The sequence below is a fragment of the Urocitellus parryii genome, assembly GCF_045843805.1.
Source record: "Urocitellus parryii isolate mUroPar1 chromosome 9 unlocalized genomic scaffold, mUroPar1.hap1 SUPER_9_unloc_3, whole genome shotgun sequence".
Classification (NCBI taxonomy): domain Eukaryota; kingdom Metazoa; phylum Chordata; class Mammalia; order Rodentia; family Sciuridae; genus Urocitellus; species Urocitellus parryii.
Window position 1 is genome coordinate 89,465 of NW_027551789.1, and position 18,859 is coordinate 108,323.

Here is an 18,859-nt window from a genome sequence, read left to right on the forward strand (position 1 = left end):
GTGTTCCGCCGGAGTCTTCGTGGCACCGCACTGCCCACCGCGCGGCTTCCCAAGCCGGCCAGGAGCTGCTGGCCAAGCTCGCCTGAGTACAGGGGGCCACCTGGAAGCCACCGAGCGGGAGCCCGACCCGGAGGCGGAGGGCGCAGCCTAACGGTCCCGCCGCCGCGCCGCGCCCCGCCCGGCGGCGCCGCAGCTGCTGCCCGCCCGCCCCCTGCGTCATGACGCTGGCGCCCAACGCGGAAGCCCTCGCGGCGCGCCTGGTCCAGCCGCGGGCAGAGCGCGGAGCCGCGGCGGGCGCGGGAGCCGGGCGGGGCGCGAGCTGAGCGCAGCCTCCTGCCCCAGCCGGGCCGAGCGGGCGGAGCGGGCACTCGAGCCGCACCGGGCTGAGCACGCGGGCAGCGGCAGCGGCGGCGGGCGGAGCGGGACACTGCGCGCCGGGGCCGCCGCCGAGGGGATGCGGCTGCCTCCCCGGGCCGGTGTGTAGAGAGGGCGGGTCCCCGGCCTCGGGAGCGCGGCGGTGGAGGGGACGGAGGAGGCGGCCATGGCGACCCCTGGCAACCTGGGGTCCTCCGTCCTGGCGAGCAAGACCAAGACCAAGAAGAAGCACTTCGTAGCCCAGAAAGTGAAGCTGTTTCGGGCCAGCGACCCTCTACTCAGCGTCCTGATGTGGGGGGTAAACCACTCGGTAAGGGCTTGGCTGCAGCGCGCAGTCCCCTTCCTTCTCCTCTTCCTTCGCGCCCCCCTCCGTCTCCCGCTGCAGCTGTTGGCGGGGCGGAGAGCCCTAGCCGGCCGGGTCAGCGGGTCCCCAGCCCTTTGGCTGCTCGCCTTCGGAGCTGCCCGCCCGCCTCGGTGTCCCTAGCCCCACGACTTGCGCCCGCTCCTCCGGGCAGCCCCGAGCCACTTGCGCCCTCTTTGGACATAGGGCCGGATGCGGGATGAGAGGTCTTCTCTGCATCTGAGCCCTGCATCGGGTGCCTGTGCCGACCCCTGTCCGTCCACCCGCGGATCGGTCCCAGCAGCTGGGGAAGTGGGAAGTTTGTGTGGGGCACAGCTCCGCCTCGTCTGTCAGCCCCAGTGGGGGCTGCTTGGGGTCCGGGTCCGGGTCCGGGTGATCGCCCCCTTGCTGGGGGAGGGGGGAGGTGCGGTGTGGCCGCCGGTGTCCTCCACGGGAGGGCAGGTGTCGGTATCCGGCTGGTCAGGTTCAGAACCTCCTGCGAGAGGACAGAGGTGAGACTACTGGAGTGCTAGGAGATTTGGGGCAACAGCTTTAGTGCTTAGGATCTTTTTTCCTTTAAAGGCAATATTAGTGGACACGAGGAGTCTCTTTGGCAAAGAAAAAGCCAATGTGAATATGGCACTAGTGTTGAGCATCTTCTCTGCTCCTCTCCTGAATCGCGCTGCCGCTGTGCAGGCTGAAGAGCTCTTGGCGGGGAGTCTTCTTCCCCACACCTCCTCCCTCTCCTTGGGGAACCAGGCAGAAGTCACCGACTGCGGAAGGGCGGCTGGGGCGGTGACAACTGGAGGGGTCCCGGTGGACGCGGATGAAAGGTGGTCTTGAGTTGATTACATCCGCTTTTGGGGTTTGTTTAAAAGGCCGGAGGAGAACGCTTTGGAAAGGCTAGCTTAACACCACATCCAGGAGTGGAGGAAGATGCGCCGCTGCGGGCTATGCGGACTGCGGTTTGAGGGTCTGAAATAGCCTCCTGCTGATCTTACAGCAAGAAACTCCTGCAGTTTTAATCTACTTAGATATAGGATCAGGAAACGTGATAGGCAGCTTTTGACAGAGCCATGAAAGTTTAAATGAGCTTGTGAATTTTGACCGTGACCTTATCCACTGCAGTTAGCATCTGAGGAAAAAGTGTAAGCCTGCTTTCTGTGCTTTTGATTTCTCTGGGTGCAGGTGTGTCCTTTTCAGCATAAAGGAAATGTCAGAAAACCGTGTTGTTGTTGTTGTTGTTGTTGTTGTTGTTGTTTTCACTCCCAAATTGACAAAGTTGCTTAAAATAGCTCATAAACATTTTAAAAAATATTTTCCTTCCCTAAACTGAGTTGGGGAAAATGAGAAGCAATATTAGAATTGATAGTGTTTTATGGAGTGACTTTTTTTTAGTTGATAGATTATTATTTTCTGACAGATTAATTCCTCTTCCACTGAAGTTTATTTTAAGGTCCTGACAATTTAACTATTAGGAATGTAAACTAAGCCCTTAGGACAGTCTATAGATTACTGCACAGGAACTCCCCCAAGTTTTAAATAGAAAACGAAATGAAAATTTTCCTACATAATGTTTACAATTTAGTTATGTTTACTTTTGGTAAGTTTTCTTGTTGTTGAAGTTCTCTTCACTAGAATAGGACCTAATAATGAAAATAGGATGTGTACTGTAGTGCTTACTCATATTTATGGGTCTTTTTTGTCTCCTTTGGAGTTCTGGTGTTTTAGTCCAGAGAGTGTCTCTGGATTGAATCTAGAATTGTCAACAATATGCTTCTGAGGGCTGGGGATTGTGGCTCAGCAGTAAAGCACTTGCCTAGCACCTGGTTTGATCCTCAGCACCACATAAAAATAAATAAATTAAATAAAGGTATTGTGTCCAACTACAACTAAAAAATATTTTTTAAAAAAACAATATGCTGCTGAAAAAAATGTTTGTGCATTCTCTGGGAATTAGTCTGGACTTCCATGTTACTTTAGGAAAGCCTATAACTGAGCATAATTTGCTGTAATCATTTACGTTGTTACCTTATATTTATGAATTGCTACATTTGTTTTTTGAGTTTCTTTCTATTGGAAACATTTTGAAACTACTTAAACCTTATAAAAATTATGTATGATTACCAGATAGTACATTTATTGTTATTTTCTTTTGCTTAAGTTAGCATTCTTAAGTATACATAGCCAGAGTACTGGAGATTCCATAGTGTACAATGTAAGCATGTTATTCATTCAGTAAATATGTATTGAGCACATATAGTGCCACCCACTGTAGGAAAAGTTGCTAAAAATACATATCATATTTTTGTCCAGATATCTTTATTTTGAAGGCTCTGAGTTGATATAAGAAAGGTCTGTTTCACAGACTATTTTCAGATGTCTATTTTCATATATATATGCATATATATGTATATATATGTGTGTGTGTGTGTGTGTGTGTGTGTGTGTGTATATATATATATATATATATATATATATATATATATATATATTTGTTTTTTTAAAGAATGCAGGTGCATATAGAGATGAAATCCAGATTGATGAAATCTGGTTGATTTCATTTTAGGTGGCAAAGTGTGATACCAGATAAATGTTTTATCATGACCTTCTGTGCACCAAAGTTTACAGAATAATGTGGAGAAAATATGTCCAACATATTAAAAATCTGCAAGCTCAAAGGGGAATGAAGGGAAGGGAAGGGGGGAAGGAATAGGAAAGACAGTAGAATGAATTGAATATAATTTTCCTATGTTCATATATGAATACACGACCAGCATAACACCACATCATGTTCAGCCACAAGAATGGGATCCTAATTAGGATAAGTTATATTTCATGTATGTATAATATGTCAAAATACAGTCTACTGTCATGTATATCTAAAAAGAACAAATAAAAAAAGACTAATTGAAAATCTCAAAAAACAACAACAACAACAAAGAATCAGAGAGCTGAGTGTAGTTAATGGGAACATTTGAGAAAGTATAGTAGGGAAGGAATAGATAATCGTATCAGACAGAATATTTTCCGTGTGTGTGTGTGTGTGTATATATATATATATATATTTTTTTTTTTTTTCCGGTACCAGGGATTGCTTAACCACAGAGCAACATTCCCATCCCTTTTTATTTTGAGACAGGGTCTCACTAAGTTACTGAGGATGACTTTGAACTTGTGAGCCTTCCTAGTAAATCACTGGGATTATAGGCATGGGTCACCATGTCTTGCCCTATATTTCTAATATGATCAGAATGAAAAATGACTTATCATGAATATAGCATGATAAATTTTAAAATTTCTTTGGACTGTAAACTGCATGTTTATTTTATCATGTAGGCATCTTATGATGGGCATCTTTCCATTGCTATGGTGAAAATCTCACTGGATCTGTGTTTTAATTCTTTCTTTAATTCTAACTGTTGACCTTGGTGTGCTAACCGGTTTTTGCATCAGTGTTTGTATCTGTTAAATGAGGTTGTTGGACTGAATGATTTCCAAGCTTTTTTTTTTTTCTCATTTCAGATTCAAACATTTTTATAGTCCAATAGATGCTTGACATTATATTTGAACCCACAGAAGTAGTAATAGAATATAGTAGAAGTTGCATTGCTGTTATGAAGTGGCAAATGCAACAGCATTCAGGGAGTTTCCAAGCCTTGACTAGAGGTGAAAGAAATCTATGGTGATTTTAAGAGATTGTGAAGTAAGAGTTTGCTAGATTGATTGTAGTTGGACTGTGTTACAGTCTATTAAGTCAAAGTCTATTCGATAGAAATGTAAAAACTTGCAATTAAGGTGAAAATGTTCAAGTCCATTGTAGTGGTAATGAAAATCTTGATTTGGGCAATGCTCAGTGTCTGACAATAAGCCTGCCTTTGTGTGGTTAATTTGATATGTTACTGCTTTCTAACTTAAAAATACCCATCAGTGAATGGACAAGTGCCAATTTTTATTTTAAGTATTTTAAGCTGAGAATATAATTGAATACATAAAGGAAAAGATGACTTAAGAAGGCAGTTTTATCTGTTACTTTTGGAATTAAACTAAAAATGATCAGGCGGTTAGCTTCTTAAAATGACATTTTAATAGTGTGTGGAACATGTTGAATGATCTGAGCCAAGACTTGTTTTAAATAGATATTGCAAAAGATTTTTATATACTGAAATATGAGGCTTTTAGAAATTAGTATTTAAAACTCTATTTAAATAGCTGAAGAAAGATGTTCATCGTCTCTATAGAGAAATTGTGAAGGATGTTATTTGTCACACACTACTTCTATTCTTATTTAAGTATACTGTATATTTAAGTAATATAAGTATATTCAAGTAATACATACATATTCTTCTATACTTATTTAAATCAAACAAGTTATTTGTGGCTCTATCACGGTAGAAGGGCAGATCGGTAATCAAACCATGAGAAGAAACAGGTACTTGGGTGCTGTTGGGACTTTCTGTCCATTTTGGCTTCATTCTTCATAGGCCAAGGAACTAATAGTTTCTGAATTTCCCACTTTGTCATTTCTACCCCATAGAAATATTTTGCATGGTCTGATTTGGGTTAGTTATAGCCTCCTTCTGGAAAAGCAGATATGAAAACCTGGCAGCATCTGCCTGGTGGAGTTGGGAAAGAGCCAACAGGCAGTTTTTAATCTGATGTCTCTGGGTCCTGCCTTTGGAGATCTATAAGGGCCAGCCTTCCAACATCGTGCCTAGTTTTGTGTGAATTGAGAATATACAGTTTTCCAGGTATAGTATCCGTAGCTTGTGTTGTATTCCCAGAAAAGATGGGGATTCCAATAGGGTATTGGAGAAATAGTGATTTCTTTTAGGTTCATAGATTCGTATCTGGGCTCTGAAAAAAGATGAAAGAAGAAAACTAGGTTTTAAAATGATGTAAATGACTATAAAATTATATCAACTGAATATAAATTAATAAGGCAATTAAAATAAAAAATAGCATGATGAAACTCATTGAAGGGAATTGAATCAACCATCATTCAAGAACTTGTCTCCTCACACTATTTTTCTTTCTTTTCAGAGGAAAGAAGCACGCTAAGTAGACATGCATGCAGTATTATTGGGAGAAGTTGCTTAATGCTCTAAAACATGGGGTTATATCTGGAGAACAGAATACAGTTTCTTCTCTCTTATCAGATACCTTAGCATGAACTTTAGTATTTAGAATGCTCCCCAAAGCTGAAGGATCTGCTGTGCTTTTAGAAAGATTTTCAGCAAGAATTGTGATAAACGAACAAAATGTACTTTCAGTTGATAGAAAATGCACTCAACCAGAGTAATTAATTCAACTAGCATACACTTTGAAATACAAATTTTGGAATTCAAAGGAATTTTTAATGCACTTTGGTAGGATGGTTTGTGGTCAGATTAGGTTCAAATCCTGGCTCCATCATTTATGGGCTCTTTGAAAAAGGTTTTTAGCTGCTTGAGCCTTGATTTACATATTCTTAAAATGGAGACAATGATGATATTGAGGATTAAATGAGATAATGTATTTAAGGCCTAGTCCTATAATTGATCCATAATAAGGATTCAGTAGATGATGCCTAAAATGATAGAATTTGGATGCATGTAAGATGGTAGCATGTTAATAGCACTAGACTAGTGCTTCTCCAAATTTAATATGCACGTGAATCACACAAATCATGGGGGCTTTTAAAATTACCATCAGTCTGATGGGGGTGTTTTAATATGTTCTCAGGTGATGCTGATGCTGTTGGTCCATGGGCTGTACTTTGAGTAGCCAAGCAGTAGAAGGAATAGCTTTAAAAGTAAGGAGAAATGTTCAGAATTTGTCCCCTAACTGGTATGTGACGAGTCTTTAGAAGAACAGGGACCACATGATGGAATTAGGAAAGTTAGGAGAAGGTATTGTGTATTGGAAAGATATTAACTTTTTTTATTTAAAAGAAATATTGACTTGTAGGTGATGGTGGGTGGAAAGTCCAATTATAATATCCCATGGGATGTTGGAAAGATGGAATTCAAACTCAGGAACAAGATGAGGGCTGGGATAAAGAATTGAGAATTATTCATACAGAATTGGTAGTTAAAGCTATGGGGGTTAATTAGAACTCTGATGGGACAGGTTGGGGCCAACTCTGAGGGAATATCAGAGAAGAAGGAAGAAGAATCAAAGAGAAAACCCAGCAAGGAGACTGGAGAATTAGGTGCTCCCGAGAGCTTGCTGTTTGTGGATGTACTCTTGAGAGTGGTTGATTCAGAGTGTGTGTGTGTGTGTGTGTGTGTGTGTGTGTGTGTGTGTGTATAAATTCTTAAAGAGTGAATAAGTGAAATAGAGGTGGCTCCTCTTTTAGAAGGTTAGACGTAGAGAGTGAAAGGTGTCATTTAATTTAGGAATTCCCAGGGTTCTCTTTGACTCCATCTCTTGTCTGTCATTCTCACCTCTACTTTTCCTAGCCAGATTTATTTTTTTCCCTCGACTGCCATCAGATCCTCCGAGCTAAGGCTCCTACAGCTACCTTTATCTACCTTTCCTTTCCTTTTTGGTGTTGTGGAGTCTCACTGTTGTGTGAAGGTCAGGATTCTATTCTCAGAGTAATGCTCTAAAACAAAGGAAACAGGTTTCATCCTGTCAAGTTCACAGATCCCTCAAGTTCTATCCAGCGACTATTTGGGTTCTCTAAGAACTTGGCGGGGGCAATTAAGAACTGTTGAAGGAATAAGATGGGGGCGGTATGGGGTAGGAAATGGGGGAGAACATGCCACAGCCAGGAAGAATACTATGCAGACCGAACATGCTCAGGTTGAATTCATCCCTGCTGGACTCACAGTGCCTAGTTCATGGTGGGGGTCAGGCCCATGCCCTTAGCCACTACTGGGCTACCTGTGTCAGTCACATCTTTTGGATCTTGTTGTCCCTATTCTTAGTCTTAAAAGCTGTTCTTGGATGGACACATTATTAGCTATTAATATGGGGGAAGGGGCTGTTTGAAAACACTTTTTTTTCCTTTACAGAAAGAAAATCATAGCTATGTGCAAAGCAGGTGGATAGAGAATCAATATGCAATCTATTCATGAAAAATGTTTTTTAAGAGTTTTAAAACAGTAACTTACCTACAGACAGGTTTTTAAATGCTGTGTTATACTTTTCCACTAGAAGTGGTTAAGATCTGAGCTCTGAGGTCAGTGCTTGGTTGGCTGTGTGACCTGCAGCAAGTTATTTATATAGCCTCTTGGTTCGTTGCTTATGAAACGATGCAAAAGAGTACCTACTCCAGAGGGTTGTTAGGTGGATTAAATGAGCACAGAGGCTCCACTGCTTAAAGTGGGGTTACATCCTGATAACCCACCATGAGTTGAAAATATTGTTCGTGCATTTAATGCACCTAACCTATCAGACATCATGGCCTAGCCTCGCCTACCTTAGACCTGCTCAGAGCACTTACAGTAGCCTACACCTGGGTAGAATCATCTCACACAATAAAGTTGAACAGCTCATGTAACTTATTGATAGTGTACTGAAAGTGAAAAACTGTATGTTGGGGACTGATTTTGTTTCTCAGATGCATAAATAGTTGCTGGAACAAGGAAAGTTCTAGTAGATACATGCACAGTTAACTAGAGAATCAAGACTGCTGGGGGTAAGTGGTATGAAATAGGGTAGAAAGTGTATAGGCCTTGATTAAGAGGACATTGAGTGGCTGGGCGTGGTGGCACATCCTGTAATCCCAGTGGCTCGGGAGACTGAGGCAGGCAGATTGCAAGTTAAAGGACAGCATCATCAATTTAGTGAGGCCCTAAGCAACTCAGCGATACCCTGTCTCTGAATAAAATATTAAAAAGAGCTTGCAATGTGGCTTAGCACTCTGGTTTCAATCCCTGGTTACCCCCTCCCCCCCAAATGATCCCCTCGGGCAGAGGGATCAGGAGGGATCAGCCCGTGCAAAGGTCCTGAGACTATCTCTTGCTTGGCATGTCCAGGGAAATATAAGGAAGGCAGTGCAGCTGGAGCAGAGTGAGAGAGGGCTAAAGGTAGGAATGAGGACCAAGTGGTAACAGTGGCTGGATACTGCTTACTTCCATTTGGGAGACTTGGAGAAGACTTGAGGGGAGGTGACACTGAGGAGAACATCGAAGATTAAGTAGAATCTCCCAGGTGCAGAAGACAGGGAAAGAGGTATTGTGAGGTAAAGAGGTTGACCACTGGCAAAAGCTAGTGGAGTAGAGTGAGTCCTCTACGGTGGCTGTGGCCATCTCTGTAGTTCAGAGAACAGTGACATCATCGGTCACCCAGGAAGCTGTTAGGAATGCAGGGTCTTGGGCCTTCCTGCAGATTACTGGAACAGAATGCAGTTTAACTAGATGGGCAATTTGTAAGTACCTGCAGTTTGGACAGGCACTGGTTAGGGCAGTCTTTGGTTTCAAGCCCCAGGGTTCTTTGGATGTGCCCCAGAGGCAGGTGGGAGGGAGGCTGAGCTGCTGGGGGAGGGTAGCTGCAAACTCAGCTTCATCCAGAGCAGCTTGTTTTTGTCCTTGTTGTCTTTGGGGTTTTTATTGTTGTTGTTGTTTGTTTGTTTGTTTCTTTAATTAGAGCACTGAACATAATATGTACCAGGAAATGAAGGTTCTACAGACAAGAAGATTGAGAGCCACAGAGGTAAATTGTGGGGAATGTCAAGGAGATAGTTGAAAAAATAGTTTGAGGCCAGATTGGAAGGGCTAAGTAGCCGTTTGCAGGGAAGAGCTATTAGCAGTTCTGACAAGTGTTGCTTTATAATTTACCCCAAGGGGGCTCTAATACTTTACTGCTGCCTCCTCGTGTGTTCTGTACTCTCTGAAATCATTTACTTTTCCCCCTTTCCTTAAACTTCTGTTTTACTGTCTTGTCCCGTAGTCCTCCTTTGGCTGATTCCTCCCTTAGAAAACACTGGACAAGTACAAGCTTTCAATTTCTGCAATTCCCACCCCGCAGTCTGCCAACTTTTGGGCTGTTGAATTCATCAGTCCACAGACATCTAGTTAGGTAGGAACTAACCACACATGGCTGGCTACTTTGATTTCACTTAGTGGAACTTAAGTTCATTTTCTTGTATCAAGTGACCCATACACGTGAGGTTAGTGACTACTGAATTTGGACAGTGCCACCATAGTCAATTTCCATTGTTACAGCACCTTCTACTGGTGCTCCCTGCTCTAAGACCTCCTATCTTGAAACAAAGTAAAATGTACCTCTTCTCACTATCGCTCCCACGCAGTCTCTTGGTCTCTTTGCTGTCTCCTCTGACCTTTTACCCCACTCATCTGCCCTGTTCTCCTTAACCTGTCCCAATCTAGCTTCCAACCCCCTCATTCCCAGGAAGCTGTTCTTCTCAACATCAGTAGTGACACCAGGTGTTCTAATCCAGGCGTCTCCTTTGTTTTTGTCTTTTCTTGTTTTCCTTCTGCCTTGCTGGCCATCCCTTCTTAGGTGCTTTATTGAACTCTTCTTCCTTTATTCAGTCCCCACATGTTGAAATGCCCCAGGACTGTGGCTGGGGTGGGCCATCCATGACTCCATGTGTTTTACCTGCATGATCTTAATCTCAGCTTTTGATAGCATTTTATGCTGATTGAGAAATTTGTATCTTCCACTCTTACTTCTCTCTCTGACTCTGAATTTAGTTTCTTATCACATGTGAATCTCTAGTGGACATCACAGATGTCGCAAACAGAACTCTTGGTTTCTTCCGCCTCCTCTACTCCCCCCCACCATATACCCTAAACCAGTGTCTTCCTCCTCTCAGTAAATGGACCACCATCTCCCCAGGTGCTCCAGACAGAAACTTGGGTACCAGCCTGGGTTCCTCTTTTCCTTACCACTGTGTCTTGAATCTGCATACTTCTCTCTTCCCACTTAAACCCTGTCCTCAACACTGTCACTCAGTAACGATCGGTCTACTGTATCTACCCTTGCTCTACTCCCATCCAGATTCTGTACAGCAGTGACAGAATGACTTTTCTGAAATGTATATATACCAGGTCACTTCCCCAGTTAGACTTTCTGAAGGCTTCCCATTGCGCTTAAAATAAGACCCAAACTCTTTTCTGTGGCTCACAAGATTTTACTGGCCTGGCCCCGCTTCCCTCTTTTCCCTCATTAACACTCTCTCTTCCTTATTCCTACTTTCCAGCCACATTGGTCTTTTCTGGTCTTTAAATAAACAGACTCAGAACAGCCACAGAGCTTCTGCATTTACCTTACTCTTGGTCTAGAATGCTCTTCCTTTAGATTTTTGAATGGATGGCCCCCTCTCTGGTATTTTAATCTCAGCTAAATGGCTCCCTTCTCTGACCTGCTCATCTAAAGTAGTTCCTCCATTCTCACAGTCCCCCTTTATTTTCCCATGACACTTAATGTCATCTGAAACTCAGCTGTTTCCATGTTTATTATTTTTCTCTCCCAAACTAGAATGGCAAGTTCCACACAACTAACTGTATCCCCACACCTAGAACAGTGCTTCTCCATGGTTGGCGCTCAGTAAATATTAACAAATGAGCTGGACTGCGTTCAGTAGGCCATTAGTGCGCAGCTGGTGATGAGCCCTTTGTTTTAGTCAACATTTTTCACTGCTCTGACTAAAAGACCCAACAAGCACAACTGTACGAGAAAAAGTTTATTTGAGGGCTCACAGTTTCAGAGGTCTCAGTCCATAGAAGTCTGGCACCATGCCTTGGGGCTCCAGGTGAGGTTGAACATCACCATAGGCAGAGGGAAGTTCACATGATGATCAGAAAGCAGAGAGACTCCACTTGCCAAATGTAAATATATCCTAAAGCCACACCCCCAATGCCCCACCTCTGCCAGCCGCATACCCAGTTAATCCCATCAGGGAATTAATTCACTGATTGGGTTAAGGCTCTTAGAATCCAATCATTTCCCCTCTGAACTGTCTCACATTGTCCCACACATGAGCTTTTGGGGGACACCTCACATCCAAACCATAATACCCTTCCACCTTAAATTTTCACCAACACATGAAGTTTATTGTTATTATGATTGAGCACAGTATTTAGAGCGTTTGTTTTGATAAGCAAGTTGTGCAGTGCATTGGAGAGTGGGAAAAACTTGCTGCACGTTGATGATAAGAGATGTGGGATAACCGCAGGCCCCTGCCAAAGAAAGAGCTTATGTTTACAGACCATGCAGGACCTTTGCCTTGTGAACAGAACAGGGAAGGTTCAGAGAATAAGCAGCTTCTCTCAGATGGTGTCAGAATGCCCAAGGGCCATCAGCCAAACTGTGTGAAGACTGTGAATGATTTCTAAACAGTCTATTATTATGTACAGAAGTGCACTGTGGCTGTTGCTTGTGACTTGCTCCCAGTAGCTGGGGGTCTTTCAATGGCTTCCGTGTGCTCTAAAAATTCCAGTATGCAGAAGTGTGCCATAAGCTAAAATTAAAATTCATAAGCATTGAAAGAACAGTGATAATTCTAGTGTCTCAAATCCTTGTGGGTCTTTGTGTATTATTTCTGCTGGTTCTTTCTCATGGTGCCTCATTGCTATGTATATTTGGCTCATTTTGGCTATGAGCTGTTCACAGCCCTTGGACAATTATTTGCAGAGGAGTCCTCAAGTCTTAGGGTAACAGTGTGAACCTCCTAAGAGGTCTGCTTATTTATGTCAGGTGTCTAGGGGCACTATAGACCTCGACTGTTTTAAACTAAAGTCACCTCTTGGAGGTTTCTGGACCACAGAGGGATATAAATTTGGGCTTCAGGTTCCTGATGGGTAGTTTGGGTTTATTTTTGGTTCACCCTTACTCTAGGGTGTCACCCTTTCCAATGTAGTCTTATGGAGAAAGGGTTTCCTGTTGGACCCCACATCTTGGATGGGCCCTAAGTTCTGACTTCTGTTTTTTTCAACCCACGGGACCATCAGGTCTCTCAGAGCCAAAGTGACGTCCCTCACTAACTTTCAGCTCTCTAATTGAGCTTTCACTTCAGTTTTGACAGGGTGACCCTCTCCTGCTGTTTTAGCTCTTTGATGCCTTTTTTTAAATATATATATATATATATATATATATATATATATATATGTTTTTTTGGTCATAGGTAGACACAATACCTTTATTTATTTTTATGTGATGCTGAGGATAGAACCCAGTGTTAGGTGAGTGTTCTACCACTGAGCACCAGCCCAAGCCCCTCTTTGATGCCTGTAAGATGTTAAACACACACACACACACACACACACACACACACACACACGTATATAAAATTCAGGATGTATTATGGTTTGATTATGAGGTATCCCCCTAACGCTCCTGTTAATGTATTTCAGAAGTGAAACAATTAAATTGTGAGAGCTCTAACCTGATCAGTCCACCCTAGTTTCAGTGGGCTGGGTGGTTAATCTAGGCAGATGGCCTGGAGGAGGTGGTCAAGGGAACATGCCCTAGAAGGGTGCATCTTCCCTGTGGCCCCTTCCCTCTCTCCTCTCTTCTGCCCCCAGCCGTGAGCTGAAAGGGTGAGCTGAAAGGCTTTCATCCTCTGGGCCCTTCCCCATGATATGTTGCCTTAGGGTGGGCCCAGAGCAATGGAGGCAGTGGTCTGTGGACAAAGAGCTCTGAAACTGTGGGCCCCCAATAAACTTCTCTAAGTTGTTCTTTTCAGGTATTTTGGTCACAGTGACAAAAAGCTAACTAAAACCCAAATCAAAGCTGACAAAAAACAAATGTTTACTTGTTTTCAGTGGTAGTATTGATCTGAATTATTATTAGCAGCATTGGAAAATTAGCAGCATTGGAAATGCTATTAGCAGCATTGGAAATTTGCACCAAAGTTTCTTCTTTTAAATTTTATTATTAAAAATTATTATTATTATTTTGTGGTGCTGAGGATCGAACCCAGAGCTTCATATATACTAAACAAGTGTCCTATCACTGCGTTACACTCCAGGTATGTTCAGAACTTTCACAGATGTGCCTTGACCCTAAGCAACTACCTTTTTCCAAACTTTGCCTCTGTGCCCAAGAATGTTAGAAGAAAGTCTCTTTTCAACTGGCCCTTTTCTCTCAGAGGCAAGACCTCAGGCTTTTGCCATAGCATTAGAACTTGGAATACATTTCCCACAGAAATACATAGCCAATTTACCAATGCATATGTGGAATACAACCTATTTATAAATTAGGTGCTGCCTGCATCCAGGTGAGAAGTTCAAATGCTTTGGCATAGAAAGATCTGTTCAGTGATGATTATGATAAAGCCATAAGGCACTTTTTTTTTTTTTTTTTTTTTTTTTTTGGTGCATTGAGCCAAATAGGAGGACAAGAGCAAATTTAATTGACATTTAAAAAAAAGATTGGGGGAAGCTACTATATTCCTTTTCTTACTTTTCTCTTGCAGTTTGGTATCATATATTCACAGCTTTAAAACATTCCAATGAATATTTGATCTCGTAAATAGAAAATAATGAATATTTTATGTTTTATAAAACTTCTTTTTCTGTGTATTTAAGTGAACTGTACGCTCTCATGACTTCAGTGGAATTTAAACTCTAATAAGTACAAATATGTAGCACATTATCTGGAAAATGTGAAAAATAAACACAAGTATAGAGAAAATTACCATGACTATGTTTCTTTTCAATACCTTTTTTTTTTCATTCCATCGAGATTACATTGTCTACATATTTTCTCATATTTTTAGATATTCTTCACAATGATAATTTTAAACTCTTAATGGCTGCCTTGATAATCTAAGGAAGTTTTAATGGTCTATACATTGGTTCTGATTTTTTGCTGTCATTAATAATGCTGCTCTAACATCTCTCTGTATGAACTTTTTCTCATTTTGGATGATTTCCCTAGAACATATTCTCCTTTTGGGGAATTACTTGGTCAAAGTGTATGAATATTTTAAGGCTCTTGGTACATGCTGCCAAATTCCTTTCAAACAGTGTTATAACAATTTACAATCCCAGTAATGTGGTGATCACTTCACCCAATCTCCTGCTTTGAATATTTCTTTTTTTTTACCAAGAGTGGGTGGTTACTGGGATTGAACTCGGGGGCACTCGGCCACTAAGCCACAACCCCCGCCCTATTTTGCATTTTATTTTGAGACAGAATCTCGGTGAGTTCCTTGGTGCATTGCCATTGCTGAGGTTGGCTTCGAACTCATGATCCTCCTGCCTCAATTCTCTAGCCTCTGTGATTACAGGCGTGCCCCACAGCGTCCAACTGTTTTGAGTATTTCTAAGTTGAATAAGAAAAATCAAAATAAATAGATATCATTTTCAAACATATGCTCTTTACTGTATTTTGGAACTTGAATGTCTTGTCTTCCAAAGGCCCTGTGTTCAACTTGATCACCATCTTGTGTCACTCCTGCAAGATGGGGGAACATTTATGGGGGGGGGGGCTAGTGGAAGGAAGTTAAGTCATTGGGGGTGTGCCCTTGACAGAGGTTTAAGACCTTATCTCCCCCCATACCCATTTTATTCCCTTCCACCAGGAGGTGAACAGCCTCTTCCTCCTCGTGCTCCTGCCATGATATACTGTGCTGCCACAGGCCCAAATCAACAGGGCCAAGCACCTGTGAACTGAAACCTCTGAAACCACAAGCCAAAATAAGCCTTTCCTCCTTTGAGTATCTCAGGTATTTCATCACAGTGAGGGAGAGCTGAGGAACAGACCCTTAAGCCCTGTTTAGAGGGTGTTATCAGTTCAACAAAAAGAGGTGCACATATGGGTGGTGAGGGGTGTCAGCTGAAGGCTGGCCTGGCTCCCAGGTAGGTATCCTGGCCAGGGAGGCTGCCCTTGAAGGGGAGCAGTTTTCACCTGACCTGCTTCTACTGTACCCAAAGTGTTTGATGGCAGGCAGAATTCCTCAAGTATAAGTAGGTAGGTCTGTAGCTGGCTATCCAGTCTGACTGCTTAACATTAGGTTTAACCTACGGATGATTCAGCTGAAACCATTCAGAAAATATACTGTGCCCTGCCATCCACCCAGGTCCGTGTTTCTTTCTAGAGGTTATCACCCTTTTGTGGTCCTGCAGTTTGGCTTGGAGCTTGATTCCATGTGTGTCCACTGTGTTGTTCAGCATTATCTGATATAAATATGTCAGTCACCTCCGCTGACCTCAGAGCCAGCATGGCCAGGTAGGAGAGGGAGATACTTTCCCAGGTCACTCATGCCCAGGCTTAGGTCTGTGTAGGTAAGAGATCTTCTGAAGGGAGAAAGTGCTTGTGGATTTTAATTCTAACATACTATAGGGGAAGTATAATTTCTTTCTTTCTTTCTTTTTTTTTTGCTGAAGAAGATGAACCTCCTGAGAACACTGAAAAAAAAAAAAAAAAACCAAAAGAACAAAAGCAGAGCTCTCTTAGAAAGAAAGGAAAGGTTATGCATATAAACCAAAGCTACTGCAAACTTGCTGTATGTGGATGTATGTTATTGTGACAGTAGTAACTATAGCTGCCAATTTCAGAGGGCCTAAATTACTATTTAGGGGATGCAGGCTTTAAAATTAGCCCTTGGATAATAATTTCTTTTAAAATGAATCCTAATTGATTATCATTTTTTCAAGCTCAAATTAAGTAGGAAATTTAAGGACCCTTTGTAAAAGATGATAATATATACTTAATTTGTATGATTACCTAATAGAGAATTATTTCTTATTTTCTTACTACTTAAAAATATTAAGTGTTTGCCAAAACCAGATCATTCTGAATAGGTGTCAGGAAGTAGATGACTTTTTAGTATGAATGAACTGTATGTAATCTTTCACTAATTTAAAATTTAAAACAAAATTATGGATATAAATCTTTCATGTCCCTTCTACTTTTGAAAAAGTACGTTGTTTCCTTGTGTTTAAAAATTTCTGCAAGAGTTGCAAGAATCTTCAGTATAGAGTGATATTTTGGATGGAATTGCTTTCCTGTTAAACAGTATGAATAAACACTATTTTAAAATAAATTTATTTAGAGTTTTGAACCTATAAAACAAAGGTCTATTTAAGAACTCATTTCAGTTTGGGTATTTATAAGAAGAAAGGGCTTTCTGTTGGCACATGAAATTGTCTTAATTTATAAGCTAAGCTAAAAACATTTACTTGTAACTGTTGGGTACATTTGAATGGGACCCACATAACTCGCTTCCTTTCACAAATCCAAACAAAAACCTGATCTCAGTTCTTACATAATGATAAACAAGTTGAAAATGATATAGAATATCCATCAGTAGGATATTTGGGCTAATATGATGTATCTGTACATTGACACACTAGTTATTACACGTTGACGGGTTGGTGTGAAGAAATGAAGTGACTAATTCATATGTTAAGTAAGAACCTGGTGTAGATTCAAAATGTCATATGTCTCAGGAGGGAGAAGGGATTGCAGAAGATTTTTCACTTCCTGCTTATCTTTTTATAGGTTGATTTTTTAAAAAATGTTGAGTGTGTAGTCCTTTCATCACTAGCAAAAAGGGTTATAAGGTAAAACAGGTGGTTGGAAGAAATGTTTTGTATGTTGAATTTACTGAGGCAGAAATAACTCATTTTGGCTTGTAAAATGGGTATATCTGCTTGATATAAAGTACCCACTCCCAGGAAATCCCTTGATTAAAAGAAATATTGTTTGTATTTGGAGAAATAATTAAGTAATAAGTTTTTCTGATAGTGTCATTTTTTGTGAGTTTGGAAAAAACAAAGACATACTGTGATTACCACTAATTTACCTACAGGTGTCCATTTTTATTGCACATCTCATCAGAGAGAAATTTGAGCATGTCCTTTCAATATATGAATGTTTATTAATAATGGATTATTTTATTTGGTTCACAATATACACATTTTGAAAGGATTCACTAAAGACAAATATTAACTAAGTACTTGCTCTCATTAAAAACCATTATTGAGGTCATTAAAAATTATCATTAAAATATATGGGCCAGGCATGGTGGCAGACACCTGTAATCCCCGAAGCTCAGGAGGCTGAGGCAGGAGGATCACAAGTTCAAGGCCAGCCTCAACAACTTAGCAAGGCCCTGTCTCAAAATAAAAAAAATTAAAAAGGCCTGGGAGTGAGGCTCTGTAGTAAAGCACCCCTGGGTAGTTCAATCCCCAGTATCCAAAAAAATTAAAAAAATAAAAAAAAGGTATAATAGCTAAAAAAGTTACCTCACAAAGCTATACTCACATGGATGAAGTATATTGTTGACTATTCTTATTAATTATTGATTTTCATTTTCAAACTACCCTCCAGCTATGCATAAATTTTGGTTAAAATTTATCTGGCGTCTTTTCCCTAAGATCATTAAATTCTCACAAAATGTGTTTCAGTTTATATTAATAAGGATGTAGGTGGTTAAAAGTGAAAAACCTTTTTACATTCATTGAAAAGTTTAAGGTAATTTAGAAAAGTGCTTCCAAGTTCTCTATAAATGCAAAAGCACATTTCTTTTCAAAGAGCTTTCTCCATAGAATGAATTTCCCAGAAAAACCATTATTTTCTTGCACTTGATGAAGTGAGCTCATTAAAAAGAAAGAAAAAAAAAAGTACCTGATGATAGTGTATTATTTGTTTTAATGTTTGTTTAGTGTATAAATTTGGAACAAACTGTACTCATGTAAAGAAAAATGTGTTAATCATTCATTTTGTTTTGTTTAATTTTTAGTACCAGTGATTGAAACCAGGGGTGCTTTACATCCCAAGCTTTCTCTCTCTCTCTCTCTCTCTCTCTCTCTCTTTCTCTTTTTTAAATAAAAAATACAACAGGGTCTCACTGAGTTGCTTAGGGCCTTGCTAAATTACTGAGGCCGGCTTTGAACTTGTGATCCTTCTGCCTCAACCTCCAGAGCCATTGGGATCACAGGTGTGTGCCAACGCACCCAGCAATGCTAATCATACTTAAAATAATTCTATTTTATTCTGCCCTAAGAGAAATAAGCTGGAACACTTCTGTATAGTACAAAATATCAAAATATTTTTGTGTCTCACCCTACCTCATTGGGTAAAGTTTTTTTTTTTTTTTTTTTTTTTTAAATACCATGTCCCTAGCATCCTCCTATAAATGAACCAAAGAATTATGATCTATTTTTGAGTTAGGAGTGAGGTGCAGCCATCTAACATATGAATCCAAGTATGTGTGGCCCTTGTTGATAAAAGCTGCAT

General features: G+C 41.1%; 1 protein-coding gene across 1 annotated transcript in view; it reads left to right on the plus strand.

Annotated features, from left to right (window-relative positions):
• Positions 1 to 431: 431 nt before the first annotated feature.
• The window catches only part of LOC144251531 (phosphatidylinositol 5-phosphate 4-kinase type-2 alpha-like), a gene marked incomplete at its 3' end in the record, with an annotated part of 128,637 nt that continues 110,209 nt past the window's right edge, over positions 432 to 18,859 (plus strand). Inside the window, exon 1 of the mRNA XM_077794395.1 lies at positions 432 to 685. Coding sequence (XP_077650521.1) covers positions 542 to 685 — 144 coding nt within the window. The remainder of the gene's footprint in view (positions 686 to 18,859) is intronic.